Source organism: Amphibalanus amphitrite, unplaced genomic scaffold (assembly GCF_019059575.1).
Source record: "Amphibalanus amphitrite isolate SeventyFive unplaced genomic scaffold, NRLGWU_Aamphi_draft 000898F_arrow, whole genome shotgun sequence".
Classification (NCBI taxonomy): domain Eukaryota; kingdom Metazoa; phylum Arthropoda; class Thecostraca; order Balanomorpha; family Balanidae; genus Amphibalanus; species Amphibalanus amphitrite.
In genome coordinates, this window is record NW_024882392.1 from 200,357 (window position 1) to 226,135 (window position 25,779).

Genomic DNA, 25,779 nt, shown 5'->3' on the forward strand with positions numbered 1-25,779 from the left:
CTCAGAGGGGAAGATTATGATTTATTTCGTCCATTGTCACTATGCTGCACATTTTGCTTCTCGAGACGAACAACTGCGATGTTGTTCGTACATGTACGACGTTATTCGATCTGCGATTACTCAGAGTTTTCTGGTGTACAGAATTAATACAAAATGTCCATTCGTCTCGGCGTTTGTTGGCACGAGCATAGAGATCTTATATACAGAGATCTTATATAGAGATCTTATGTATATAAGATCTCTATGGGCACGAGTGGATGGCTGGCTGATCAATAACTATAGTCTGTTTTTCGTATCTTCTACCTTCACTCAAAGACGATAAACTCTCTAATCACGTGCTCCAGCGAACATCTAATTAAATCAACACCGCTGCAAAGTCAATTTTTATCTCGAACGCAAGATCGAACGTCTGTCCCCTTGGCCTATCTCGTTAATCAAAATGCAATGTTCTTTGTCAAGTGAAATGCATTTGCATAAAAAGTGTAATCATGTTTTCATTCTGGCATAATTATCCCTTTCTAATTTCATTATGTTTTCAAACAACAGAAGGGCAATGGCCTTGGTCTCAGACAAGACAAAATGATCGTAACGTTTTCTTTCAACGTTTCAAAGCAAAATAAATGTGGGTTAGGTGACTGAAATAAGGCAGTGAAGAAGGAGCACGACCAACGAATATCGCCAGAATAACGAACTTACTTCCTTGGATACAAGAAAGAAAAGTGTTGAAGGTGCGGAGAAACACCGACGGTGGTGGGGTGGTCGCACAGTTCAACTCCGGCATGCTTTCAGCGCAATATAATACGAAAAATGCATACGTGGGTGTTATTGTTGTTATTACCTGCATTTGTGTATCATATCATAATATAAGCCCTAAGGCATTGGTGATTGCCAGCGGTCAAAAAGTCATGTCAGATGATAAAGATCACCAGCAGCTTTCGACAATACCCAATAGCTGCTAGAACTAAAAATGTTTCGACGGCGCTGTAGTTCAATCGGTTGACAAGGTTTGGTCAGATTTGTCCAAACATGTTGAGTTCAGGAATTTTTTAAATTTATGACCTTCAGTGGCCTTCACTATTGACCTCAGCAAAATGCGGTATATACTATATACGTATACTGCTGAAAGTAATTGTTGAGAGCTATCGATTCTTGCCCGCGTCTTCGCATCTTTCTTACTTTTCGGGATGATCGCGTGACGCGTGAGGCATATAGTAAAACTATAAGATGAAGCAAATCTGCCTGGGGACCCCCAAGCGGGCGTGGGCTAAGACAATTTTGTTATTCGTCGGTGTAAAAGTTATCGCAGCGTAAATAAAGCAAAACATAAATAAAGCATTTGAAAAAAAATATGGCAGAACATATAACACATTTAGTTTCTTTTACCCAATGAAAAGGAAGTGCAAGCTTTAAACTATTCTTTAAATGTTCTTATCAAGAGCGCTTCGCACAACGCAAGTATGTACCTACCTATGAACAGCAAAACGTCCTTGTGTATAGGTCGGTACTCAGTACCAATAAACCGTGGTGACGATAATACAAGCGATACTTTAGCTTAAAGGTTTCTTTTCCGATTTTATCTGCGCAGCGAAGGCGAACTCCAACACGAGCAACAAACTCCTGCAATGAGTGGATGGCCATGCGGTCAAGATTTGAAAACTTGACCCTAAAAACGTGCTGGAGGGGCAAAACATCTTTGAGTGAAGGTAGAAGATACGAAAAACAGACTATAGCGAGTGGACCATGCCCTTATCAACTTGCCGAACCCACAGATGCGTCGTTGCCAGCCAGATATCTGAAGGACGCCCACCTCTCGTGAGACGAGATTGTGCTGACGCAGCCAGTGCCAAAACAACTGACAAGGTCCCAAGTCCGGTAACGACCTGTATACGAGCTGTGCAGCTGCGGTTGAGATATACCCTCTGAATGTTTCCTGAATCTACTGTCGTCTCTTTCACTACTGAATATTGGCACAGCTGAAGCGAGGTTATCAAGAAGGATGCAAAAGCCAGAAATTTTACATTCGTGTAAAGCGTGCCGTCATCGCTCATTAGAAAAATCAATGGTGTTTTATTTTGTGCACGTGAGACATCTTTCGAACTGCAGCAGCCGTAATGCTATGGCATTGTAAATTCCCATGCGTAGATATGACCGATATTTTCATAGATAGGTGAGACAGCTCATGTGAATCATGTTGTGGTAGAGCTGTAAGGATTTCTAAATTTTACCACATGCCGAGATATCCCTTTAACATTAGCACGTGCATTTGGGAAATGGCTTCGGCCCGCCTCGGCTAATGTTGAAGGTATTTGGGAAACGATTCGGCCCTAGGGCTTTTTGATTTTCCCAGACAAAGTTTTACTGAATATTCTGAGCGGAAGAACCAATTTCAAAGAAGATATTTACGGATTGTGTGTTCACTAACAGCATCAGCAAAAGTAAGTGACTGCGTGTTTACATACTTTTGCTGTCAACGTAATTCAACTAAACAAGGTTATCGTTCCAATGCCAATGTATTTATTGCTGCAGAACATCAAAGATGGTCGGAAATCGGAATAATAATTATTTCTACATAATGCACGCAAAAAACGATCAATTTAAATGCGTGAAGCATCTTAACGTGCCACAATGAAACATTTGATATTGTTCCAGCTGGGATTCAAGACGCGTTTGATTCAGCGTTTCACCCAATTTTCAGTTTTCCTCACGGTTTCCTCACTCCTGCTGGACTCCATATCTTTATTCTAACTTCTGGCGCTTCATCATCTTCATCCTTAGCTTTTCCAAACCCTAAATAAGGGGAAGTAGGAATTTCATCTTTCATACTCAACGCAGCCCAATAATGGAAAACACAAAAAATAATCATGGTGACTATAAATATGAACATAGTACTAATATAATATTAGCACAATATTACGATTAAAGTGTAAAATATCAAATGAATGTGATATTAACTGTTGCGCCGGTACGGCATGTGGTAAATCTCTTCCCAACCTTGGGCTGTGAAAATGCAGTTTTATTCACCTCGGTTTTTTGCTACGGACCTCGTGCCTACCGGCACTCGGTCCTCCGCACAAAAAACTCGGTGAATAAAACGCATTTTCCCAGCCCCGGTCGGGAATATATAATCTTCATTATAGGCAGCAATTAGGCACCTTTTGGTGTTAATCCTCATGATGCTAGATTAGAAAATGGAAATCGATTGATTCGATTGCGATTTATTGAATGATTACTCACGTCTCGATTTATCAGTGGAATTTCGATACATTGTGAAAATATAGTAAATCTCAAAATGCAATTTAAAAATTATGTATTAAAGTGCAGGTATATCACATTCCTAATAATACTGACAATTGAAAAAGGTCCTTTCACTAAAAAAGTATTTAACCATGCACTTTTAAGGCTGGAGGTGCATTGCTGAGCACTTGTTTAAAAAGTAAAGATATGAGAAAAACTTTTAAGTAGGTATAGCCTGATGTTCATAGCATATTGTAAAGTTTAATTGAAATTGAGAATGATATTTCGAACACTGGGTCCTCACCAGCTTCGAATCTGGTGAAGACCCAGTGTTCGAAATATCATTCTCAATTTCATTTAAACTTTACAATATGCTATGAGCATCAGGCTATGCATAAAACTTTTTCTTATATCTATACCATGCACTTTGAGCTCTGGCACCCTACACACTGGAGAAGGCTTTTCCGTGCAGCAGGGTCTTCTCGTCATCATCAGGAGAGGAGCGGCTCAGCTGCTTTTCCAGCGCCTTCAGGACATCGGTGAACGTCAGGTTGCCCATGCTCTTGCCGAGACTGTGCATCAGGTACCTGGCGGAGCGCGGAAACAGTCAGACGATGGTATCTAGATCGACATGCCAATCGGATACCATTTTAGGGGCAGCACAAATTGGTACCGATTTTATATTCGGCAACACAAACCACGTTCAAATTGACATCCAAGTATTGGGACAGTTTCATTTCACGTAACCTATCAAGTTCCAATTTTTTTTCAAGTTTCTAAAACTTTTTGATTTTTAAAGATCGGCTTACTGTGTACTTATAGTTTTCTAACTCAGTCTTCAAATTGGTTCGGATGAAAGCAATTTGAAAAGTTTCCGTTAGCATTTGGTCGCAATACCCGGAATCAAAATAGTTCGGGTGGAAGAGAAGACATAGGTTCCAACTAACAGAAGGCGTTGAACTGCTAATAAAACCGACTCGTTTTACTTTTTTTGGTATCACAGTCAATAATAGATGAATCACTATGTAATATGTTCAAGGTTCAACTCACGTTCCACCAAATTGAACTCACCAACTGAAATATTGGACTCGTTGGGCGCCATATTGATCCCACTACCATAGAGATCACAATCAATGCCTACATCTTTTTCTTTATCGATACCGAACATATACCTATCAACTCGGTATCTAATATTTAAGCCCTTATGTTTTTTATATTTTGTTGGTTTGATGAGTCCTTATTAATTCTTATGTAAGCACTAAAAGCTATGACTTTGGTAAAAAGTAGGTATTTCTAACAAATTTGCAAAGTGTGTTTGCTTGTTTGAATATTCCAATGGTTTTGGTTGGTATTTGGCCTGGTATCGGTTTCCGAGTTATCTTTAATTGACATCATTACCCTTGCCGCCATATTGGATTTCCCGTCGCCATATTGTACTTACCAGTCTCCGTACTGGAACCGGGGGATCAGCCGGTCGACGGTGTCGCGCGTGGTCTCCGTGTTCGGTCCGAGAACTCCGCCGTGCTGACGCAGCAGACGCGCACGAGTTGACGACGAAAAGATGGTGAGAAGGCGGTACAACAGCGCTAGTCTGTGGGAATAAAGAACACGAAAGGTTAACATCGGGTCATGTTGCTGGTATGATAGACTATCATTTATTGTAGTTTTTGCTTATGGTAGTCTATAATCTATGGTATAAGTAATGTGAGAGGTGGTACTTGGGGTGGTCCTGATGGAATGGTGTCAGTCAAAATATAGCAGATCGGAAGGATTCTTAATTGAATTGCAAATGTTTGTAGTGTACAGAGATTGTGCTTGTATTTCAGAGAAAAGTAGATTTCAGTACAACTGCTCCCACAAATTCTACAAAATTTCTGTTCCTTACTTCTCAGATCCGTTTCCCATTGTTACCCACAGTCTGGACAGTTATGCCTACAAACGTAATTGTGCACTGTAAATCATAATATGGTAAAACTCCGTATCCCCTGCGCAGGTGTTCGTAATAGAGAATACCAGCTTCGAGAACCGACCTACTATCTTGTCGTTTTTGCGTGATAAACACGATACTGGCCCCTATACTGTGTTAAACAAGATCAGGACACTACTGCGATTTACAGCTCCAAGACTGTAAAAAGGCATCAGCGAACATATCTGTAAATAGTGATTTCAACCATAAACGTCGAAATCAAATGTGATCTAGCGATAAGTGTGATAGGAGGCACAGCCTGTTCTTCTGACACCGAACACATATGGAGGAATGAATACTGGTTTTCGTACTGCTGTGTACATAATGTGTAGTGTGTGCTGTGCTCAGTATACTATTTCTGTATCCATGCTATCATGCACGTAATGCGTATATACGAGCCTTGTGGAAGAACAGTAAAACTAAACATACCACAGAAGCTTGCCAAAGCCTACCAAAGAAGTTACAAAAAAAAACGCAAAAAACTTATTACGGAGCGAGCGAAGCGAGCGGAGCCTTACGTAGAACTATAACGGAAATTTCTGAGTATGAGCGGCCGGCCGCACGGTAGGCGATCGGGCCGGTCTAGCCTCGCGAAACCTCAAAGACACTTTTTTCCGAAAATTGGAAAACAACTCAGACTCAGACTCAGACTCAGACGTGTATTAAGGAAATCCACTAAAAGCGGCTATTACATCCTCTCGTCAAAAATTAAAACGGTGTTTTCAAAGTCAAGATAAAGAGAGACAAGCATCACAATCACACTCGCATACATCATAGTCAAGATAATACAAGAAACATAGATACAGACAATACCAGCACACATACACACCAGATGGTTAGCTCAACTCAGTCAGGTTGGATCCGTCAGCAGCCGCCTGAGGCGGTGCTTAAAAACAGGCACCGGGAGCCCGAGCAAATCGGGTGACAGGCGGTTGTAAAGAACCGGACCACGGCTGATGAAGCGCCTCTTGCCTGCTTCGGTTCTAGATCGGAGCACATATAGTGAGTGGTCCTGTCGGGTCACCCTAGCTTGCGCTCCTAGTGAGCTCCTAGCGGCAGCCACGGTTGACAAACCGGCGGCTAACACCTCGGGCTCACCGAAGCGCAGCAGTTTGTGCACCATGCACAGTGTGCCATGCACCACAAGGTTCTCCGCGCTGAGCCAACGCAGCTTCTCAAGCAGGTCCGACACGTGATCATACTTTTTGCGTCCGAAAATGATTTTTGCCCCATAATTTAGAGTTCTGAATGAGTGCAAGGTTCTTCTTCGAACCGTTGCCATAGACAGTGATACAGTATCGAAGCTGCGAGAGAACCAAGGCGTTGACCAGCACGGAGATGACGGACGGAGGCAGGCGCCCCCTGAGATGTGATAGGCCACTGAGAATGCCGGAACAGCGCCGGGTGACGGCAGAGACGTGAGTGTTCCAGGTGAGGTTGCGATCGAACGTCAGGCCAAGATTTTGTGCTTCCGAAACGGGAGTGATAACGTGATCGCGAAATTTTACCGTAACATTTGGGGCATTGCGCAAATTTTGAGCGCTACCTAGCAGCATCAGTTGAGTTTTCCCGGCATTGACTTTTAAGCCGTTGGCACGGAACCAGAGGTCAAGAGAAGCTAGCGTCTGTTCCATCCGGTATACTACGTTATGAATTTCTGACTTTTTTCCACTGACCAAAATTTGGGTGTCGTCTGCATATTGAACTACGACTGCATCCTCGGCGAACAAGCTAAGGTCGTTGGCAAAAATGCAATAGAGAAGAGGGCCGAGGGCGGAGCCTTGGAAAACACCGATGCTGTTGGGGAGCGGAGATGAAGTAGTTCTTCCACCCAGAGCGTCAGTGAGGCTGACACTTTGGGTGTGGCCGTGAAGATATGCCGAAAACCAAGCTGTACCAATACCATGAAGCTGCAATTTAGTCAATAATTTATCGTGGTCTATCACATCAAAACATTTGCTCAAATCCAGCAGGCAGAGAAGGGATAGCTCTCCACGGTCGGTAGCGGATAGGATGTGATCGGATATGGATATCAGCGCGGTTTCAGTCGAGTGACGAGGCCGAAAACCGTGCTGAGTGGGGGAGAGGAGATGGTTGTTGGATAGGTAACTGTAGAGCTGTTGATGTACGGCTTTCTCTACAATTTTGGATACAATAGGAACGATATAGATTGGCCGAAATTTGATGGATCTGAAGGATCACCGGTTTTGTGGATGGGGTGTACGAGGGAATGTTTCCAGGATTGAGGGACATCCGATAGAGAGATGCTGGAATTGACCAAATGCAGGAGCACCGGGCCAATCGCGTCAAAGGACATGCGGACCATGCGCGCGCAAATACCTACCATCCTCTCCGCGGGCGGCGGAGCCGCTCATGCCGAGTACGACAGCCCTCAACTCCGACAGCGACAAGGTCGTCAAGGTAAAAGCACAGGCTCCAACACGTGGCAGTCGGCACGGCAGGTCAGGTGTCTCCCCTGCATCTCTAACCTCGCCGGCGACACGCGGACCTACGCCGACAAAGAAACAGTTCAGCTGATCGGGCGTGGCGTCAGGCAGCCTGTGCCCGGCTCTCCCACTCTCGACCGCTGGCCTAATAACTTGCCACAGAGAGCCACTCCCCTCCTCGCGTAGACGGCGCTGGATATCGTGACAGCTGTCACTCCTAATAGCGGCACGTACAGCGCGGTTGAGCTCCTTGTACTCGGTGGAGCTGTGGCCGAGAGAGGCTAGCGCGGCGCGGCGGCGAGACATCAGAGAACGGGTGTCGTCACTAACGGCGGGGGCACGAACGTTCCTAATGCGCACGGTCCGCATGGGCGCATGGTAGTCAATAATCGGTAAGAAAATGCCGGTAAAAACATTCCATTTGACAGTGACGGTGGACGCTAAAAACACAGGTGTCCAATCAGTGCGTAGAAGGTCCGAGTGAAGTTGAACGAGGGAAACACGGCGCAAACAACGAGATCGAACAGTCCGCGGTGGCTGACGGTGACGTGGGATTTTTAAAACAGTACGTACAAGTTTATGAGGACTAAAATGACAGAATACTGTGCTACAACGTTTGACTAGAATGCGACTGTTCGATATAAAAATGTCAAGTAGTGAACCAGAGGTAAACGTCGGAGCTTTAACAAATTGAGTGAGCGAGTACATCGATAAAAAATCAGACAGTGTACGTTTAGCTGGGTCAGTGGGAGGCTTGAAAAAGTCACAGTTAAAATCACCGCAGACTAAAATATTGGTCGATGGATGGTCGATGGTGATTCGCTGGTACTGGGCCTCCAGGTCGGAGAAGTCGGCCTCCAGGTCGGCCACGCTGCGTCTCGGAGGGCGGTAGACGGTGCCCAGGACAAACTTGCGTCGGTGATCGGACGCACATAAGTCGACAGAAAATTCATCAAATATTACGATTAGTGTATTTGCATGGCTCAGGAGACATTTTTTTCGTAGACAAAAGTATCGTTAAAGACAGCGTTCCGTAACACTTCATAAGGGGGATAACCACAGCCGATTTTTACGCTCTTTGAATATTTTGCGTAACGATGAAATTGCTAGGTGCTGAGCATCCATTTTGCATGGAAAGTGAAATTTAGATGTTTAGACGATTCCGCCATAGAAAGCAATGAGACAAAATCAGTTCAAAATGTCTTATAATTAGGTTAACTTTTTATATTTTTTTCTACCACTGAACATTACGTTCACTGAATTAACCAAGCCCAGCAAAAAAAAGTTTTACGAGGATGAACTGAAAATAATGCTGTATCGCATGCACTATGACACTGTCTATTAGGGGAGCCAGTGAAAATTTGCAGCCACTTGCAGCCCTGGCATCCAGACACTTTTTTCTTCTAAGGGTTGGCCGTGGCTTGGTGCACCTGAGCACAAGTGGTAAATGCCCCAAAGGGTGTTTTCGCGATAGCTCAAAACACCCAGGCAATAGAGAGCTGCAACTTGGCATACCTGACCTTTGATGCACGCTGGATCTTGTGACACCAACCGCACTTTCAAGTCAGGTCAGGTCACTGACCTATGACGTCATAAATGAACCTCTGCACGATCCTCAGATGTCGCAGCCTTGCAACGCTCTCAGTGCCAGAGTAACTTTCACAGGGAGGTGAGACTTGCAGGACTTATTGTCCTTTAGAGGTCTTACAACTTTTATATATCAGATTTTTCCTAAATGTCACATAAAGTCAGGTTGGTCACGTGACCTCACCTATAAGTCAATGGGGAAATATGAAAACTGTTATTTTGGCGCCAGAAATGATATTCAATTGTCTCAAGTACATGGAATCGTTACTTCATGCACTCCTTGCAAGACCTGATGCTGCATTTTTGCATTGACCTTGCATGACGTCATTTATGACGTCACTAGAGTCATACGAGTTTTTCGTCAATAACTCCCGATCAAATTGAGCTAGAGAGTCGACAAGGTCCCCAATGGACTCCGGAAGACCTGCCGAATCGAATGATATGTGATATGACCTCCTTCGACCAACTTCGTGATTTGAAGACCTCTGACCTGACCTTGACTCGAGGTCAACACCTTACAGTGGCCTCAACTGAACAAAAAGTATACCATTCGACGCGCCTGAGCAAGGCGAACACGACGATGTCAAAATCGTGGTTCTGCGGCCATTTTTTCGAAGTTATTTACCAAAAACCAAACCCGCTGCTTGAGTCACGTTATGAAATGGAGCCTTGCCGGGCGAGGTTTACGCTGTTTCATGATATGTATAAATTGGTAGGGCATAATCGTTTGAATACAAAGTTGGTTTGGAAACAATTTTCTACGGAGGTACACACCATTTCAATGTCCTACCCAGCTCATATCGTCATAAATTTCGACCTACCCTCAAAAGTATTCATGCGTTATTCCAGCGACAATTAGGCAAATTGCAAGCTCGCCACAGAGCACAAATCCTAAAAGAGATAGTCCTTATTTAAAACATATGCTCATTGGATATTCAAGAAGGTTGCTCCTAAATTTTGTGGTCCTAGCTTCAAAAACGTGGATGTTATGAATGCCGGTAGGTTTCGCGAGGCTACACCGGCCGGATCGCCCACTGTGGGCCGGCCGGACGTGGTCCCGATTTTGCCACGCTTATATCTCAGCAACCACCTGATCGATTTACATGCGGTAATTTTTGTAGGGTAGCTTCATTCATTCTACCAAGTATTGGACTATTCCCGATGCATGTGGGTGACCCCTTATGCACGTGCCACGTGCAAAACGAAGAGGTGTCACTTTTGTAGTTGTTGCAATATCTCGGTAACTACTTGGCCGATTGCGCTGAAAGTTGGCATGCAGGTAGACAAGACACCCACTAGGCAATGCATATCCATGTGCCAAAATTGGGGTGCTGCTGCACGTGCGCACGTGCAGGGGTCGATTCCAGATCTCGAGAACGGCCGGACGGATGGCGCTCAAATTTGGTACATGGTTAGGGACCGGTTAGTAGGGTGCCGTGCAAAAGTCAGTTGGGACCCATTTTGCACGTGCGCACGTGCAGGGTGCCGCTTCCAGATCTCGAGAACGACTGGGCCGATTGTGCTCAAATTTGGCACATCGCTAGAGACCGGTTAGTAGAGTGCCGTGCACAAGTCAGCTGGAGGTACCCCCTCGAAATTTCGCACGTGCAAGGCTCACCCTCTCGTTCGCTCCGTTAGTCGCCCCAAAAGGCGTTATACTGGTATTTACTTAGTCTATCCTGGTAAAGCAGGTGTATGTATGAACGTTTATCGTGTGATAGCGTATCGAACATGTAACGGAAACTTGTGTGCACACTGCACGCCGCTCAGTGCTCAATGCATGCATTGTACATTGCACATTGCAAGATCTGCTAGAAACAATACCGGATGTGACTGATTTCCGTCTAAGGGCCGCATTTTCCTGGGCTAGTGATGCAAACTGCATACACTGTAATCTATCGGTACACACCAGGAGCGGACATCACCAGAGCCCAGTCATAGACATACATACACTCGGTCACATTCTAACAACACTTCATTCGTCGCCGGCCAAAGTGCAGTAGCGCGTAGGCAGTCATTTGCAACACGTGGGCATGACTTCAGACTTTCGGTGTCATTATGTTACATCTACTGACGTCACTAATACAAACGAAACAACGTCAGTATTCTTTAGCTGATTCATATCTTCTATGTATAAGGACATGATGTGGAGTTTGTGAATGCTATGAGTAAATGAGGTCTTTACTCCACAAGAAATCGTTTGGGTTAATTTTGCTACCGATTTCCCCGGTACACGGACACGTCACGCTGACCAAGTTTTGCAAACACAACGCGAAAGCCTCGGCCCGAACGATTTCTTGTGGAATAAGTTCTCATTCGCTTATGCTATAATAGGTTTATTATTTCCATTCCTATAATGGCGAACCTTCTTGAACCACGCCCGGTTAGCAGCCGCCATACTTTTTTCCTTTATCTGGTAGACATCGCAAAGTATGGAGATTGATTTGAAACTCTCTTGACGGGACAATGATTGATTGTTCCATATCTGACATTCGCAAGAGGCATTCCGCTTTATGTATAGTGTTAACATTGTCTAACATGGCGGGGCAGCGTTTTGATATGCAGCGAGTCAGGTGCCGACTAAATCTCTTCGAGAAAGCTTTGAAGTAGACGTTTTTTGTTATAGACTGCCTTCATTCAGTTTTTCAATAAATATAGGTAAGGTACTGTCTCAATTTAAGTAAAGCATGTAAAATAGTGATGCTGATAAACATTTTCCAAAAGGAAAGGGTAAAATACTTATCGATAAAACAACTTTTTTCAGTCCTGCTCTGCATGCCTTCTTTTAGCACAATCTTTGATGTGCCACTTCATGCTTCCCCTCACACAATGTGTCCCACATTCTGGTCTACCGCACCTCTATAGCGGCGTTAGCAGCATGTTGTCAGGTGTTTGAAGTGGAGCGCGGGCCTCTCAGCCCGGCCCGAATCGCTCCACATGTGTGCATTTCTCAACGGTCGCCCTATATTTGTCCAAGATAACGTCACTGCGGCCCGACACGTTTGTACTCTGTGACTGTAGCACCGCGGCGCGTTCAGCATACACCGGTGGCGAAAAAAAATCATACACGTGCAAGCCAGAGACTATAACCGACATGTACCTCCACATTTGTTTAAAAGAACATGATTGTTCTCTTAAATCTTACATGTATATTGTATTTGACCCCTCATCGGAGCCCGGGCCTAGGTATACCTAAGTTATGTGATAAACTCGTAAAGCGACCTATAAATCTTAACTTATTCACTCTAAAAAGTAATGTTACTTCGGTCAATATGCGATTAGGGCACACATTATTCATGTCTTTCACCCGTGCACTGGTCCATAATAAATCGTCTGAACATTTCGAGAAAGATCATCCGATAAACAATCTAGGGTCTTTTCACCACATAAGATAGTTGCAATGCTGACATAGGCACTAAGGCGAACGCTATATATGACTGATCTCTGTGGAGTGGCAGTAGGTACCTACTGCAGTGCTAAGCCTGACTAAGCAGAACGAAATTAATATAGTTGGCTGAATTTAGTACTTAGTAATTTAGTCTTGTACTGCGATGCGATTGTGTGAGACCATAGTCGAACAAAAACGTTCGAAATTCTAACAGCTCATTTGGCGTATACAAAAATAAGACGTTACTTGCTTGAGAAGCATTGCCTAAAAAAAAACGCAAAGTATTCACATCCCCTGCATCCCCTGACCTGACGTAAATAACCTGAGCAGTATTGTCTTTAAAAATAGTAATAATAAAATGCAAAATACTTGAATCCCTCACATCAGCCCAGTCAAAAATAGGTAGGCTTTTAACCCTTTTCTGATCATATTTGGCAATACGCATAAGCACAGGGGCAATTCACATCTACATTCTACTATGAACAACACTCGTAACAACGTTAAATAACACACTGATGACTGAACTAGAGATGTCAATCGGATACCAACTTTTTGGTATACCGATACCAAACCAATACCAAATTGGTATTTGGTATTTCAAGGCGCGTGCAATGTGCATTTGGTATTTTGTTGGTAGTATGAATCCTCACTAATGTAAAAGGGGCTGAGAATTTGGTAAAAAGTTGGTATTTTCCTCATTTTCCCAAGTCGGTTTGGTTTCGGTATTTTTCCATGGATATTGTTGGCATTTGGTTTCGTATCGGTATCACGATTTTCCGTAATTGACATCACTGATGACTGAACTAACCCGCTGAGAATGGAGAGGATGACCAGCCAGAACCAGAGCATGACGTAGATCTTCTCGTTGATGATGTTGAGCGCCAGCACGCAGAGTGCATCATGCTTCTGCACGGTGCCAGAGGGACCGTACTTCCAGAACTTGCACTTTGTGACACGGGGAAACACCTGGGGGAGAGAAAGTTGATGATAGTGATGGTGTTTGGGTTTTAGGAGTACCTGGATCGCACAATGATTGGGTAGATTACGAAACAAGTGACTTTTGATCGCTTGAAAACGTTTAGAGTATTTGCTAACACTATAACGTTTAGCCACAAGATATGTGTCAATGGTCAAAACCATTTTTTTTAACCACGTATAGTTTCTTGCATCAATTCCGTAGCCTTATTTCAATCGAGGAGCCTTAGGTCAGGCTGCAGACTGCTCTTTGTCACTCAGACGCCTGTACAATCCACTTCTCTTCTTTGTGAGCAGCACAAGTTGTGAGCAGCCCGGCAAGAACGTGATAAGAGCAATTAAGCGCACAAAGATACAACTGTCCGGCTTTGAAGCTTTCGAAGATCACACGTGAAAAAGGTAAGATAAGATAGCAACAGTGCAGTGCTCATTTGTTGACCGAGTACATTGATCAAGGCCAAAGTCATCTCGATCGAAACTTCTCGAACCATCAAGTAGCTTCGAAGTTTCGTGTGCATCAGGTGACGATGAAATGATTCAGACCAGACGTTCTCCTCTGAGTTGACTTTTACAAGTCACTATTGAATGCATCAAGTAAGCCTTGGTCAGTCAGATAACTTCAGTTTTTATAGGCAAGGGCGGGAAACGCTTATCGGGTTGCTGGCCTGGGGCGGTGTTTCAACGGCACGCTGCCAGCCGCTGCCAGCACACGTGGCAATTTCGGTTTCCATGGAAACATCAACAAGCCCATTGCTCCAACACTACCACAAGTGTGACGTCATTTCGCGAAATGCGCTGGCATCGGATGGCAGCGTGTCCTGCAATAGGGCTCCGGTGGCGCAGTCGGTTAGGGCGTCGACCCGCGGTGCGGGAGGTGCTGGGTTCGATTCCCGGATTTGCAGGCGTCCGTTGCTGGAGGTAACTACAAATGAAGAAAGAAAAAACTCACCGCATACATGGGATCCGTCCTGTCCTCAGGGTCCGCCCAGAGGAACCGCACCACCTTAGGGCCATACTCGCTAAACTCGCCGCCGAGAAACGCATTCGTGATGCTGATCTGCACTAGAACGTTGACGAAGCTCAGGATTTCACAGAAAATGTACTTGGCTGCCCAAATGTTGTGCGTGTGCAAGTGAAGCTCTAGATAATTCACCAACAGCCGTTCCTTGTCCTTCTTCTCGGATTCATCCAGAGACTGACTGTCGAGACCCATCAGGACTGTGTACACTTTGTCTGTCTGCACCGCTTTCCACACCCAGTGAGGGATGTAGAAGGAGATCGCCTGGATGAACAACATGTACGGCACCCAGATGTAGTAGTTGTGGTAGATGATTTCATCTTCAGGAAGCTCCGGACCGAGGCCCCAGTGAGGGACACCTCCGACGCCAACCTTCTGGTCGTAATAGCGCGGGATCGTGTAGGTCGACGTGATGTAGCAGTAGGTGTCGATGACGTTCTGCGGGATCGAGTCTTTGTCCGGCATGCACTCAATTGGGTCTCCGATGTACTGGGTCGCCGTCACCAGGATGCAGCAGCCCATGATGAAAACGAAGGTGGCGCGATAGTGAAGCTTGAACACCGAACCCTCTCCACGAGGTTTCGTGGAGAGCTTCAGGTGAGTGCTCACTGGCTTCAGGACTTCCAACATGGTGAGACCGGGGTGGCGGGTTGCGCCTTAACCACGGCGGCACAAAGAGCCAAGCTCTCGCGGTTACAGCAGTTGCAGCCTACAGTCACAGAACGCGGGAGGGCGCGTTATCGGAGCAGCGAGGTGCCTGCGCTCGGACCGACTAAAGCTTTTGGTGAGAGTCTGGGAGCAGTAAGATTGTCGTATATCTTATCGTGGCACTTGAGTGAGTGAAGCATAACCGTAGCCGCGCCGGTTCCGAAGCTCAGTCAGTAGAGCGTTGTACTCCGCGTTGTGAGAGCACGCGTTCCAGGTTACAACAGTCCGGGGTTCGAGGCGCGACGGGCGCTTGACGTTTATAGGCCTCCTGACAGACCTATGGTTGCGGTTGGTGGCAGGGCCAGGCCGTAGCCAGCCGAAGTCAGTGAGAGATCGACCATACGCGGCTATGTGCGTTCGACCCGCGCACAACGGGCGCGGGTCGACTGTGCTCTTCCGCTGGCCGTAAACGCTTATCCAACGCAGTCAGAAATCCAATTGGCGTCTATCAGGGCACCTCGCTCAGGCTCCTCTTGTAAACGTTTTCTCCAACGATCTCAGCTTATATATCAACAGCGATGAACTTTTTTTTACGAGCCTTATACTTACGAACATTTACTTATACGAACCTTTTCTTTTACGAACTTCAGACGCTACGAACCTTATCTGATACGAAGCTTAGCATACGAACAGTTGCTTACGAACATTTTCCTTTACGAACTTTATGTTAACGACCTTTGGTCCGGGAAGCGATGTCAACATCTCGTAATTCGCCGATGACACACATGTGCTGGTTACTGGATGTAAATGTGACATTGCACAACTCATTCAGCGGATGAAATCGGCTCTGTGCACTTTGTTTCTGTGGTTTGCTCAAAATCAGATGAAAGTAAATTCTAGCGAGACTCACCTGATTGTACTCGGCACTCGTCAAATGCTACTCGGTCTACTAAAATGTGTATCAATGTAAACGGTGTGATTGTAGAAGAGATTCCGTGAGTAAAAAAAAAAAGATAGGCGTAGTAATGGACAGACACTTGACTTACGAACCGCATGTCAACCAGTTGGTAGCGAAGTGTACAGTGGCTTATTGGTCGGCCTCAGTCATGCGAGACATCGTATCCCCCATGAGTGTACTACCAGCGCTCGTGGATGGACTAGTGATTTCCCTGATTCGCTATTGCATCTCAGTATACGGAAACTCTACCGCTCACTCATTGTCGCGTCTGAAGAAACTACTCAACCTTTGTGCAAGAGTGGTCTCAGGGCGGCGTAGACGTGAGCACGTAAGTGATGTACCATGGCTGAGTTGAACTGTTTACCTGCCCAGGACCTCGTATTATGCACCGCAAATTGTGTTTAATCAAAGCCGTCCTGCTCCTGACCCATGGACAGCTGAGCGGCTCCGCTGGCCTGTTTGGTACCGCGCCGAGTGTGAGATCGAGGTTGACCAGACAGGATGGCCTTCTTGTTTTGCCACGTTTCAAAGCCGAGTCTGGCAAGCGAAGGTTTGCCTATCGAGCCGCCAGCGCGTTTAATGCCATGCCGCACGACATTAGGGAGACCCGCACAGCCCCCCCCCCTTCACGAGCTCCAGAATCCCTTAACCGTGACGTCACCACGGCGGTAGAATCTCCCTTCACCCATAGCATGCATGCCAATTTCATCAGCTTTCGAGCGAGCTGAAGAAAAAACAAGGATTATGTGTCATCAAAAGTTGTACAAATGTAACAATGAGTTCGCCTCATTACGATAAATGAGGCTGAAGCTAAAAAATAGGGCTAACTATATCGAGCCAAAATCAGCAATTCAAATGACCCCTTCATTTGAACGTGAAGAATTTCCTCCGAACGACGCCTTTATTTCCCTAGTGAACCAAAATTCAAAAAAGTCAAAATTCCAACGGCGTCTGATAGCCCTGGAAAAATGTCACGAGAACCTATTTTCATTGACCTCAAGGTCACCGATGACGTCACAGGTCAGGTCAAAGTAAAAACTGTTGGCATTCTTGCTTGTTCACAATTTAGGCTCTGACCGCCGGCTGACAAGTTCGATCAGGCTCATTTTTGGTTTACGCACTCTGTGATATATGCCTTAGATACCCTGGGGGTACCGAAGTGTCACTTCAAATTGTTTTTTAAGGTCAAGGCCAGGTCATCCTAGGTCACGAAAATTGTATATCATATATCGGTCACGTGACGCACGTTTTATGGTCCATTTTACTCGTAGATTTCGAAAAAATGTCATTTGTGTCATTTGAGGTCATTTCCAGCTGAATTTACCGGAGGTCAGGTCACTTTCTGGTCAGAAAAGGTCAAATTTTGAAGATGAAATTTTGCAACAAAAAAGGTGCCTATCAGATGCAGTTTGAGCTCCGGAACACGATGGTGCCCTTTTATATTGCTGTGCGATGTCAAAAACGTACTGAAAAATGGTTTTTAGAAATATATATCTGTAAAATGTTGACAATAATGTACCTAAATAACTTGCTATTTTTAAAGATATTGGGCTAAAGCTTGCTAGAGTAGTTCATCAGTGTGTGTTTTATCACATACACTCCGGCTCTTGCCAAAAATCAAAAACTTTTTGAAAGAAATAAAAAATACATCTTTTGTAATTGTAAAAACGTATTTTTCAAAATTTTCAAAAGTTCGAAAATTTGAGATAACAGTTTGATAGCTACTTGTAATTGTAGTCCACTGATGCAAAGCAAATGGAACTAGCTTTAAACTTAGCTCTTTAGAGCGTTTGCCGTAACTCAATATTTTGCATCAAAATCGGCCGACATGACGTCACTCTGACGTCATTTACGGCCAAACTATGGTAGCTACTAGCTAGAAAGTTAAAATTTAAACACAAGGGGTCAAATTGATGCCACTGAGGGCACCGCAAGTTTCGTGTTGATCCATCAAACAGTTGAGAAGATATTGCCGAAAAACGGGAGGGGAGGGCTCTGTAGAGCCCCCCCCCTCCTCAGTCAAAGGGACACTCCCACCTTAACATTAGTTTTGAGTTGAGATAGCCAAATTGGTGGCCATGGCCTGCAAATAACGGTTTGGGCACTCACAACATCGAAAAATGCTTTAATTCGAAGATATGGAATTTCAAACTTGCAGTTTTCGGATTCTAAGGGGCTAATGCATTGGAATGCCCCCTTAGAATTTGTGACGTCAGCGGAGATCTAACGATTTTTAAATCTTAGACTAAAACCATCGTTAACACTTGGTGGTATACGCTGCTTTGCGCGCAACGTTTGCCGCACTTAAAGGCTGCCAAATTATTGCTTCCAAATAAAGTCGCTAGTAACAGGGGAGATCCCGAAAAGTAAACAAAAGTAAAAGCCTAATATCTTGAAAACCAGCGAATATTTTTCGGTGAAATTTGGTAGATATTCGTTTTCGCTCTTTCTGAACCAAGGGACATCACTTTCATGCCAATTCATTAACTTTTTGAAGGTGGGAGGGTCCCTTTAACCATGTGGCGTGTCTTTTACCGGTTTCCTGTCTTCTGCCCATATTGTTGGCGCGAGCACGTGAAAAACCAGAGATTGTCTGGATGAGCTTTAAATATATTCTGATTCTCTGATTTTATTCAACACGTCGTACTTTGGTACTTCGTCTCTGTGGCAACCGCTTCCGATGGCAATTGGCAAGTCACCATATAATAGTGCTCCAGGGACTGCATAACCCGGCAGTTGCTGGGGTATTTCGCCACCCACCGTTTGCTGGGGGGGGGCGTTAAACGCCCCCAGCCGATAACTCGAGAACCAATAGGCGCAGCGAAACGCACGAGGCGGCAAACGAAAGAACGCGACGAGACGCTTCAGATGAGTACTTTAAAGTTGAATTTTGAGGTCACAGGTCAGGTCAAGGTCAGGTCAAACACCTGAAATCGGGCTTTCAGTAGCATGGACTTCAGGACTTCGCAATGGGCGCCTCTCGTCATAAACTCTGTCAAAACGGTGCACAATCCATCATATAAGGCCTAAAAGAGTGTCAGCTCCATGCAGGGGTCAGTCAAGCATAGGTCAGGGTCAAGGTCAGGTCAACCGGGCAGGCACATATCCCCGAAAATAAAAACTGATATTCGCAGCCTGTGACACATGTTTTATGGGTAATTTGGGGCGTAGAACACGATGGTGACATTCATTTTATCATATGTGTACGTGTTTGGCTAAAAAAGTTCAATTTAAGAAATTCACGTATCATGGTCGTGAAGTAGTCACGAGAAATTGCCAAGATTCAGTTCAAGATTTTGGAAAATGCGGAACGATAATCAATAATCGAAGATAGCCATTTGCTTCTTCATGGTATTGGCAGTCTAATGGCGTTTGCGGCATGTCTATATGTCTATTCTGTGATTTTATATGATTTTTTGAACATATGCCGTTTTTGGTCGAAAACTCAGAAATCATGACGTCACTAAAACCTCGATATCTCAAAAATTTTCCGACCGATTTTTTTGAAACTTTGTCACAATAAACTTCAATCAATTCCCTACAGGTACCCAAAATTTGGCGCGCCTGCGGCGCGCCGTTTTTATGCTATGGCCCGGCGAAAAAAGTGGGGGCGTTTAACGCCCCCCCCCCAGCAACTCGCGGGTTAAAGGGACCCTCCCACCTTAACCCGCGCCCGGCTGGGGGTCCTGGATTTCCACGCGCTGCTGGGGGGGGTGTTTGAACACCCCCCCTTCTAACTCGGCTCCTGGGCCACGTAGCGATACGCGGAAGGCGGCGTTCGAAAGAGCGTCAAAAATAATGAGGAAATCACTTCGGTCAATTTTTTGGTCAGGTCAAAGGTCAGGTCACCAGAGGTCATTGAAGGCAAATTTTCGCCGATTTCCAGGTCGAATGTCGAAAATTTCCAAGAAGCCAACGCATAACTCGGGAACCAATAGAGCTACAGCGCCGCGGAAAAGCGCATTCGATAGCCCTATTAACGCCCTTTCTGAGTAATTTTCTCAGATTTGACCTAACGTCAACGGTTTTGCCTGCAGGGGGCAAAAACTGCAAAAATAGCCGATTTTTTCTGAAACAGTTTTTCTGCAATAACTTTTGACCCAAGCATTGTACGAGCTTACTTTTACCGGCATCGTGTTTCTCTCGTCAAGACGCATCGAACGAACTATAATTTGACCTTGAAAGGTCAACTTGAAAATTTGACCTCAGGTCAAGGTCATGACCTGACCGGAAAGGGTCATGTTGCATATCAGTCGATCCGTATCGTCGAGCTGAACACATCTAAGGCGTTTTCATCGCTCTAGCATGCCTCTATCAAAAGTTATTTGCGAAAAACTGTTAGATACCATTCGTGACCTAAGATGACCTCAGGGCATAAACAGGGGTCACAGACACCATTTTCATGTTCAGTGTGTCTAAACCACTTGTAATTCAGTGTTTGGGAGTGTTTATAATGTCTTTCGTCCAAAACAGGCGCATTTCAATTTTCTCCCATTGACTTATAATGGTGAGGTCGCAAAATTGACCTGACCTTAGGTCATCGATATCAAAATTCTGAGATATACATTTTGTACATGCTAATGCTCTTAGCAATCGCTGAAAGTTTCAAAGCGATCGGTCACTCGGTGTAGCTATGACAGACATTGAAACTTTTTATGAGGTGAGGTCACTTCGAGTGACCTGGTGACCTGACCTTGAATGACCTTGGTCTGAAATTTTCACAACATGTGTAGAATTGATGTATGATAAGGTGTACCAAAAACGGCGGCGCTCCGCGCCGCCGTTTTTGAGATATTCGCGAAAAACCACAGGGGGGGGGGGTGTTCAAACACCCCCCCCAGCAGGGCGCGGGTTAACCCTCGCCCGCACATGCCATTTTCCCATCCTAGAACGCACATGGGGGGGGGGGGGGGTGGTTGCCACCCCCCCGCGTCATTTCGTTCCTGTTGGAGATAGAGCTTAGCAGTAAAGACCAAAAAGATTCTTTGGGAAGAGACGAATCCAATGATACCCAGTTTTACCTTCTCAGGTCAGTCATTGACCTTCCAGGTCAGGTCAAACTAAAAAATGTTGCTGTTTTGGGTCACCGTTGGATATCAAGTGCGCTGCTTATCAAATACCGATGACGATGCTGTTTTCTGGTGCCAAGCCAGCTAGAACCTCTTTGTCACACTATCCGACCAGAATTTTGCTGCTGAGGTCATTTCAGGTCAAGTTAGGTCAAGGTCAATTATATGTGTTTGTATGTCTGTGTGTGTCTGTGTGTATACTGATGAATGAACCGATTGTTTTTGGGTCCATATCACATGAAATCATGATCTGAGAAGCTTTTACCAAAAATGCAGTCAAAAAACTTCACAAAAAGTAAATTCAGCTTGCCTAAAACGCAATTATCTTAGATGACCTAGGTTGACCTTGACCCTGACCTTGACCCCTGTATATCGTCGAACAACATGTTCCATGATAGGTGGGAGGTAAGACTGGCAAAAAAGGCCGAAATCAGGGTGTCAGAAGCTCACAAGGCCCATGGCAAACGCAAGATGTTGAGAATTGGCCATTTGGGTCATGACATGACCTGAAAAACTAGGTCATATCTCCGAAACCAAAAGTCACAGAAACTTGAAATTTTCAGTGGACATTAAGAAAGGATAGACGAGCAGCTATACGAAAAATCAGCCTTCTAGCTCTAAAAATGTTGAGTGCAGAGCAGAAAGACTGCCTGGGGGGGCGAGGGTTAACATTAGATTTGAGTTGAGATAGCCAAAATGGGGTCCCTGGCTCACAATTACCGGTTTCGGCACTCACAACATCGAGAAATGCCTTAAATCGGAAATATTGAATTTCAAAATTGCAGCATTTCGATTCAGAGGGGCTAATGCATAGGAATACCCCTCTGAATGTGTGACGTCAGCGCAGATATCTAACGATTTTTAAATGTTTGACTAAAACGTTTTGTAGCACGCGGTGGTATATGCTGCTTTGCGCGCAACAAGTGCCGCACTTTCAGCTGCCAAACTATTGCTCCCAAATAAAGTCGCTAGGAACAGCGGTGATCCCAAAAAGTAAACAAAAGTAAAAGTAAAAGTAAAGTAAAAGTAAAAGTCTAATATCTTGAAAACCGGTGCATATTTTTCGGTGAAATTAGGTAGATATTCGTTTTCGCTCTTTCTGAACCGAGCGACATCACTTTCATGCCAATTCATACCTAAACTTTTTTGAAGGTGGGAGGGTCCCTTTAACCCTCGCCCGTATAGGGGGAGGGGTCGAACGGGCCCCCTCGGTTTTTCCCAAGGAAGTAGTAAATAGTAACCCGCGTAAAAAGCGGTGGATCGCGACAAAACTTTTAGTGCCCTCGAGTCACACAATTTTACATATACTCTGAAAACTTCATGACTCTGACTCAAATGACCTTTGACCTGTAACCTATTTCTTGATGCCATGTTTGGCCGGAATCGCGATTCAGCGTATATCGGCTCAATTAGCCGCGCGTTTGCAGTCTTTTGGCGCGGTTTCAAGCGTACAAACATGTGGACGGTTGTTCCCATGCATTAGGGTGGGTGTCAATGTCACCCGAAGGCCAGGTCAGGTCATTGACCTTACCTTTGATGACTTCGGTTCACTTTCGAGTTGTACATACGTTACTAGGCTACTTTTTGGAGCTGCATTCGAATTTGGCAACCATTTGAACATTTACAAAGCAGTTTTGGTGCCTTCGCAACATGCTACGAAGCTGTCAGAGGCGATTGACACCTACTACGAATGCCCGGCAGGACCTCTACTGATTGACCTGACCTGACCTGACCTGACCCGACCTGGCCTAAATGCATGAAGACATCGTCTGTGACCAAAACTAACATGATATGCGTGCGTGATATGCATGATAGCATGCGTGAATGTGATCAGCACCCCGAAAAACCTTATAGCAGCCATACTTCACGACTTTCTAACAGGTCCCAATTTTCCCGATTTTTGCGTCATTGACCCGTGTCACCTGACCTGGAAGGTCAAACGATGACCTAGGACCTTAAAATTGGGTATCATCGGCTTCCTCTCGTGACGAGCAGCATGCTCGTTTTTTTTGCGAAGCTCTAGCTCGATCATGGGAGCCAAATGCGACGGCGTTCGAACCAACCACCCCCCCCCCCCACCCACCCTTGTGTCGTCGGAGGACGCAAAAATAGCAAAATATCACCCCAAAGCGGTGCAATTTCGGAATCAGCGCATCGAGGAGGTCCTGTACACATATTTTCAGCCAAATCGAAAGACCCATCTGTTTCCCGTTAAAATGTTGTTTGGCCGTTAACTCGTTCACAGTGCAAAATACCACCCCAGAGAGGTATCTACATTTTCGGAATCAGCCCATCAAGGAGGCCCTGTATACCAATTTTCAGTTAAATCGAAAGACCCCGCTGTTTCCCGTTAACCCGCGCCCGGCTGGGGGTCCTGGATTTCCACGCCCTGCTAGGGGGGAGGGAGGGGCTGTTTGAACACCCCCCCCCACACACACACTTCTAAGTTCTAACTCGGCTCCGGGGCCACGTAGCGATACGCGGAAGGCGGCGTTCGAAAGAGCGTCATGATTGAAGGAAGAAATCACTTCGGTCACTTTTTTCATCAGATCAAACGTCAGGTCACCAGTGGTCATTGAAGGCCAAAATTCGCCAATTTGTAGGTCAGACGTCGACAATTTTCAGCGAATCGACGCACAGCTCGGAAACTAATAAGGCTACAGCGCCATTGAAAAGCTCATTTGATAGCCCTATTAACGGTCTTTCTGAGAAATTGTCTCGAATTTGACCTACCGTCAATGGTTTTGCCTGCAGGGGGAAAAACTGCAAAAATAGCTGATTTTTTTCGGAAACGGTTTTTCTGCAATAAGTTCTGACTCAAACCTTGCAAGAAATTTCTTTTAACAGCATCGTGTTCCTCTCGTCTAGACGCGTCGAATGAATGATCACTTGACCTTGAAAAGTCAACTTGAAAATTTGACCTCAGGTCAAGGTCATGACCTGACCGGTAAGGGTCAAGTTGCATATTCATCGGTCCATATCGCTGAGCCAAACACAACTAAGGACTAAGGTGTTTTCATCGCTCTAGCATGTCTATCAAAAGTTATTCGCGAAAAACAGTCAGATACCATTGGTGACCTGAGATGACCTCAGGGGCATAAAAAGGGTGTCATTTTCATGGTCAGTGTGTCAAATCTACCAGTAATGCAGTGTTGTGTTTATAATGACTTCCGTCTAAAAACGCGACTTTCCATTTTCTCCCATTGACTTGGGCATAATGGGGAGGTCACAAAAATGACCTAGCCTTAGGTCATCGATATCAAAATTCTAAGATATACATTTTGTACATAATATTGCTCTTATCAATCTCTGAAAGTTTCAAAGCAATCGGTCACGTCACTCGGTGTAGCTTTGGCAGACATTGCAACTTTTTATGTAGTGAGGTCACTTGACCTGATGTGGTGACCTGACCTTAAGTGACCTGGGTCTGAAATTTTCACAACATATGTAGAAAAGAAGTATTGTATTTAGAGCCTTGGATGTATGATAAGGCCTGTACCAAAAACGGCGGCGGTTTTGTGATATTTGCGAAAAACCGTAGGGGAGGGGTGTTCAAACACCCCCACCCCTCCAGCGCAGGGCGCGGGTTAAAATGTTAATTTGCCATTAACTCGTTAACGGTGCAAAATACCACCCGAAAAAGGCACATTTTCGGAATCAGCGCATCGAGAAGGCCCTGAACCTATACCAATTTCGAGCTAAATTGCACCCCGAAATACGCTGCTGTGAGGCTGATATTCGTCGATATTCGTTGCTGCTTTTTTTTTTGAATTGACATTTTAGTCATTCTGCGCCTCGAACGTAACAACCACTTCTAAGATGTCGACAAGAGTCACAAATTCTGTAGCATGAGTTTTTACGTTAAAGAGTTCAGTGGTTTACATTTAAATTTGATCCAATTTTATGCATGGTTTTAAAACAAAACAAAGTCGCCGGGGGCACCGGGAAATGTTCTCTATTCCCTATTCCACGTTGCATTACTTTTGCAGGGAAGAGCGCGGTCGGGGGTTACTTGCTTTTTATTGATAGTAGAAAGTCTCAGATCTTTCATCTAAGGAACTTATCGTATTCTGCGGTAGGTAAGAAATAGGAGGTAGGAGGAGTCAAGTAATCTTGGGGCTAGGTGGAGCTCCAGAATGCATGGAATTTAATTGAATAATTGATTGCCAATTTCAATAATAGGTATTGGATTTCTGCTTAGTCTTCTGCCTCTTTTTCTGCTTTCTCTGCTTGTGCTTGAGTAAGATTGTTATTTGCTATTATCTGTTAAAGGTAGTGTGCATTGTGGCCCAGCCATCTTAGGTCATTTTGTTGAATGGTGTGTGGCTGTTTTCTCTGTCGATTCCTCAATATCAGTTGGGGAAACTACGAGGCGAAAATCCAAAAAATGATTGGTCTATAAATGGACTTTTGATGACTTTTGATGGACTTTTGATGACTTTTGATGACTGGGCATAATTGCAGCCAAGGGTGAAAAACTAAGGTTGAA

The 25,779-nt window shown here is 44.9% G+C and overlaps 2 protein-coding genes across 7 annotated transcripts in view; one reads left to right on the forward strand and one right to left on the reverse strand.

Moving 5' to 3' along the window:
- Window positions 1–3,199: 3,199 nt before the first annotated feature.
- LOC122367816 (innexin inx2-like) lies at window positions 3,200–15,398 on the reverse strand. The gene is made up of 4 exons (XM_043341236.1): window positions 14,547–15,398; window positions 13,431–13,588; window positions 4,676–4,825; window positions 3,200–3,821 (listed from the first exon to the last, which is right to left on the reverse strand). Exons 1-4 carry the CDS (start codon window positions 15,243–15,245, stop codon window positions 3,677–3,679), a joined length of 1,152 nt encoding a protein of 383 aa, XP_043197171.1. The 5' UTR covers window positions 15,246–15,398; the 3' UTR covers window positions 3,200–3,676.
- The window catches only part of LOC122367817 (phosphomannomutase-like), a 37,548-nt gene continuing 25,708 nt past the window's right edge, over window positions 13,940–25,779 (forward strand). Inside the window, exons 1-2 of one of the 6 annotated variants that reach the window (XM_043341238.1) lie at window positions 15,491–15,537; window positions 16,455–16,549. Coding sequence is in view for 1 of the 6 variants with exons in the window: in XM_043341241.1 (XP_043197176.1) it covers window positions 25,198–25,369 (172 nt within the window). In the remaining 5 variants the exon portion in view is untranslated. Of the gene's footprint in view, window positions 13,997–15,490; window positions 15,538–16,454; window positions 16,550–25,117; window positions 25,384–25,779 lie in introns of those variants that run through there. The other 5 variants (XM_043341244.1, XM_043341243.1, XM_043341241.1 and 2 more) reach the window with 5 other exon arrangements.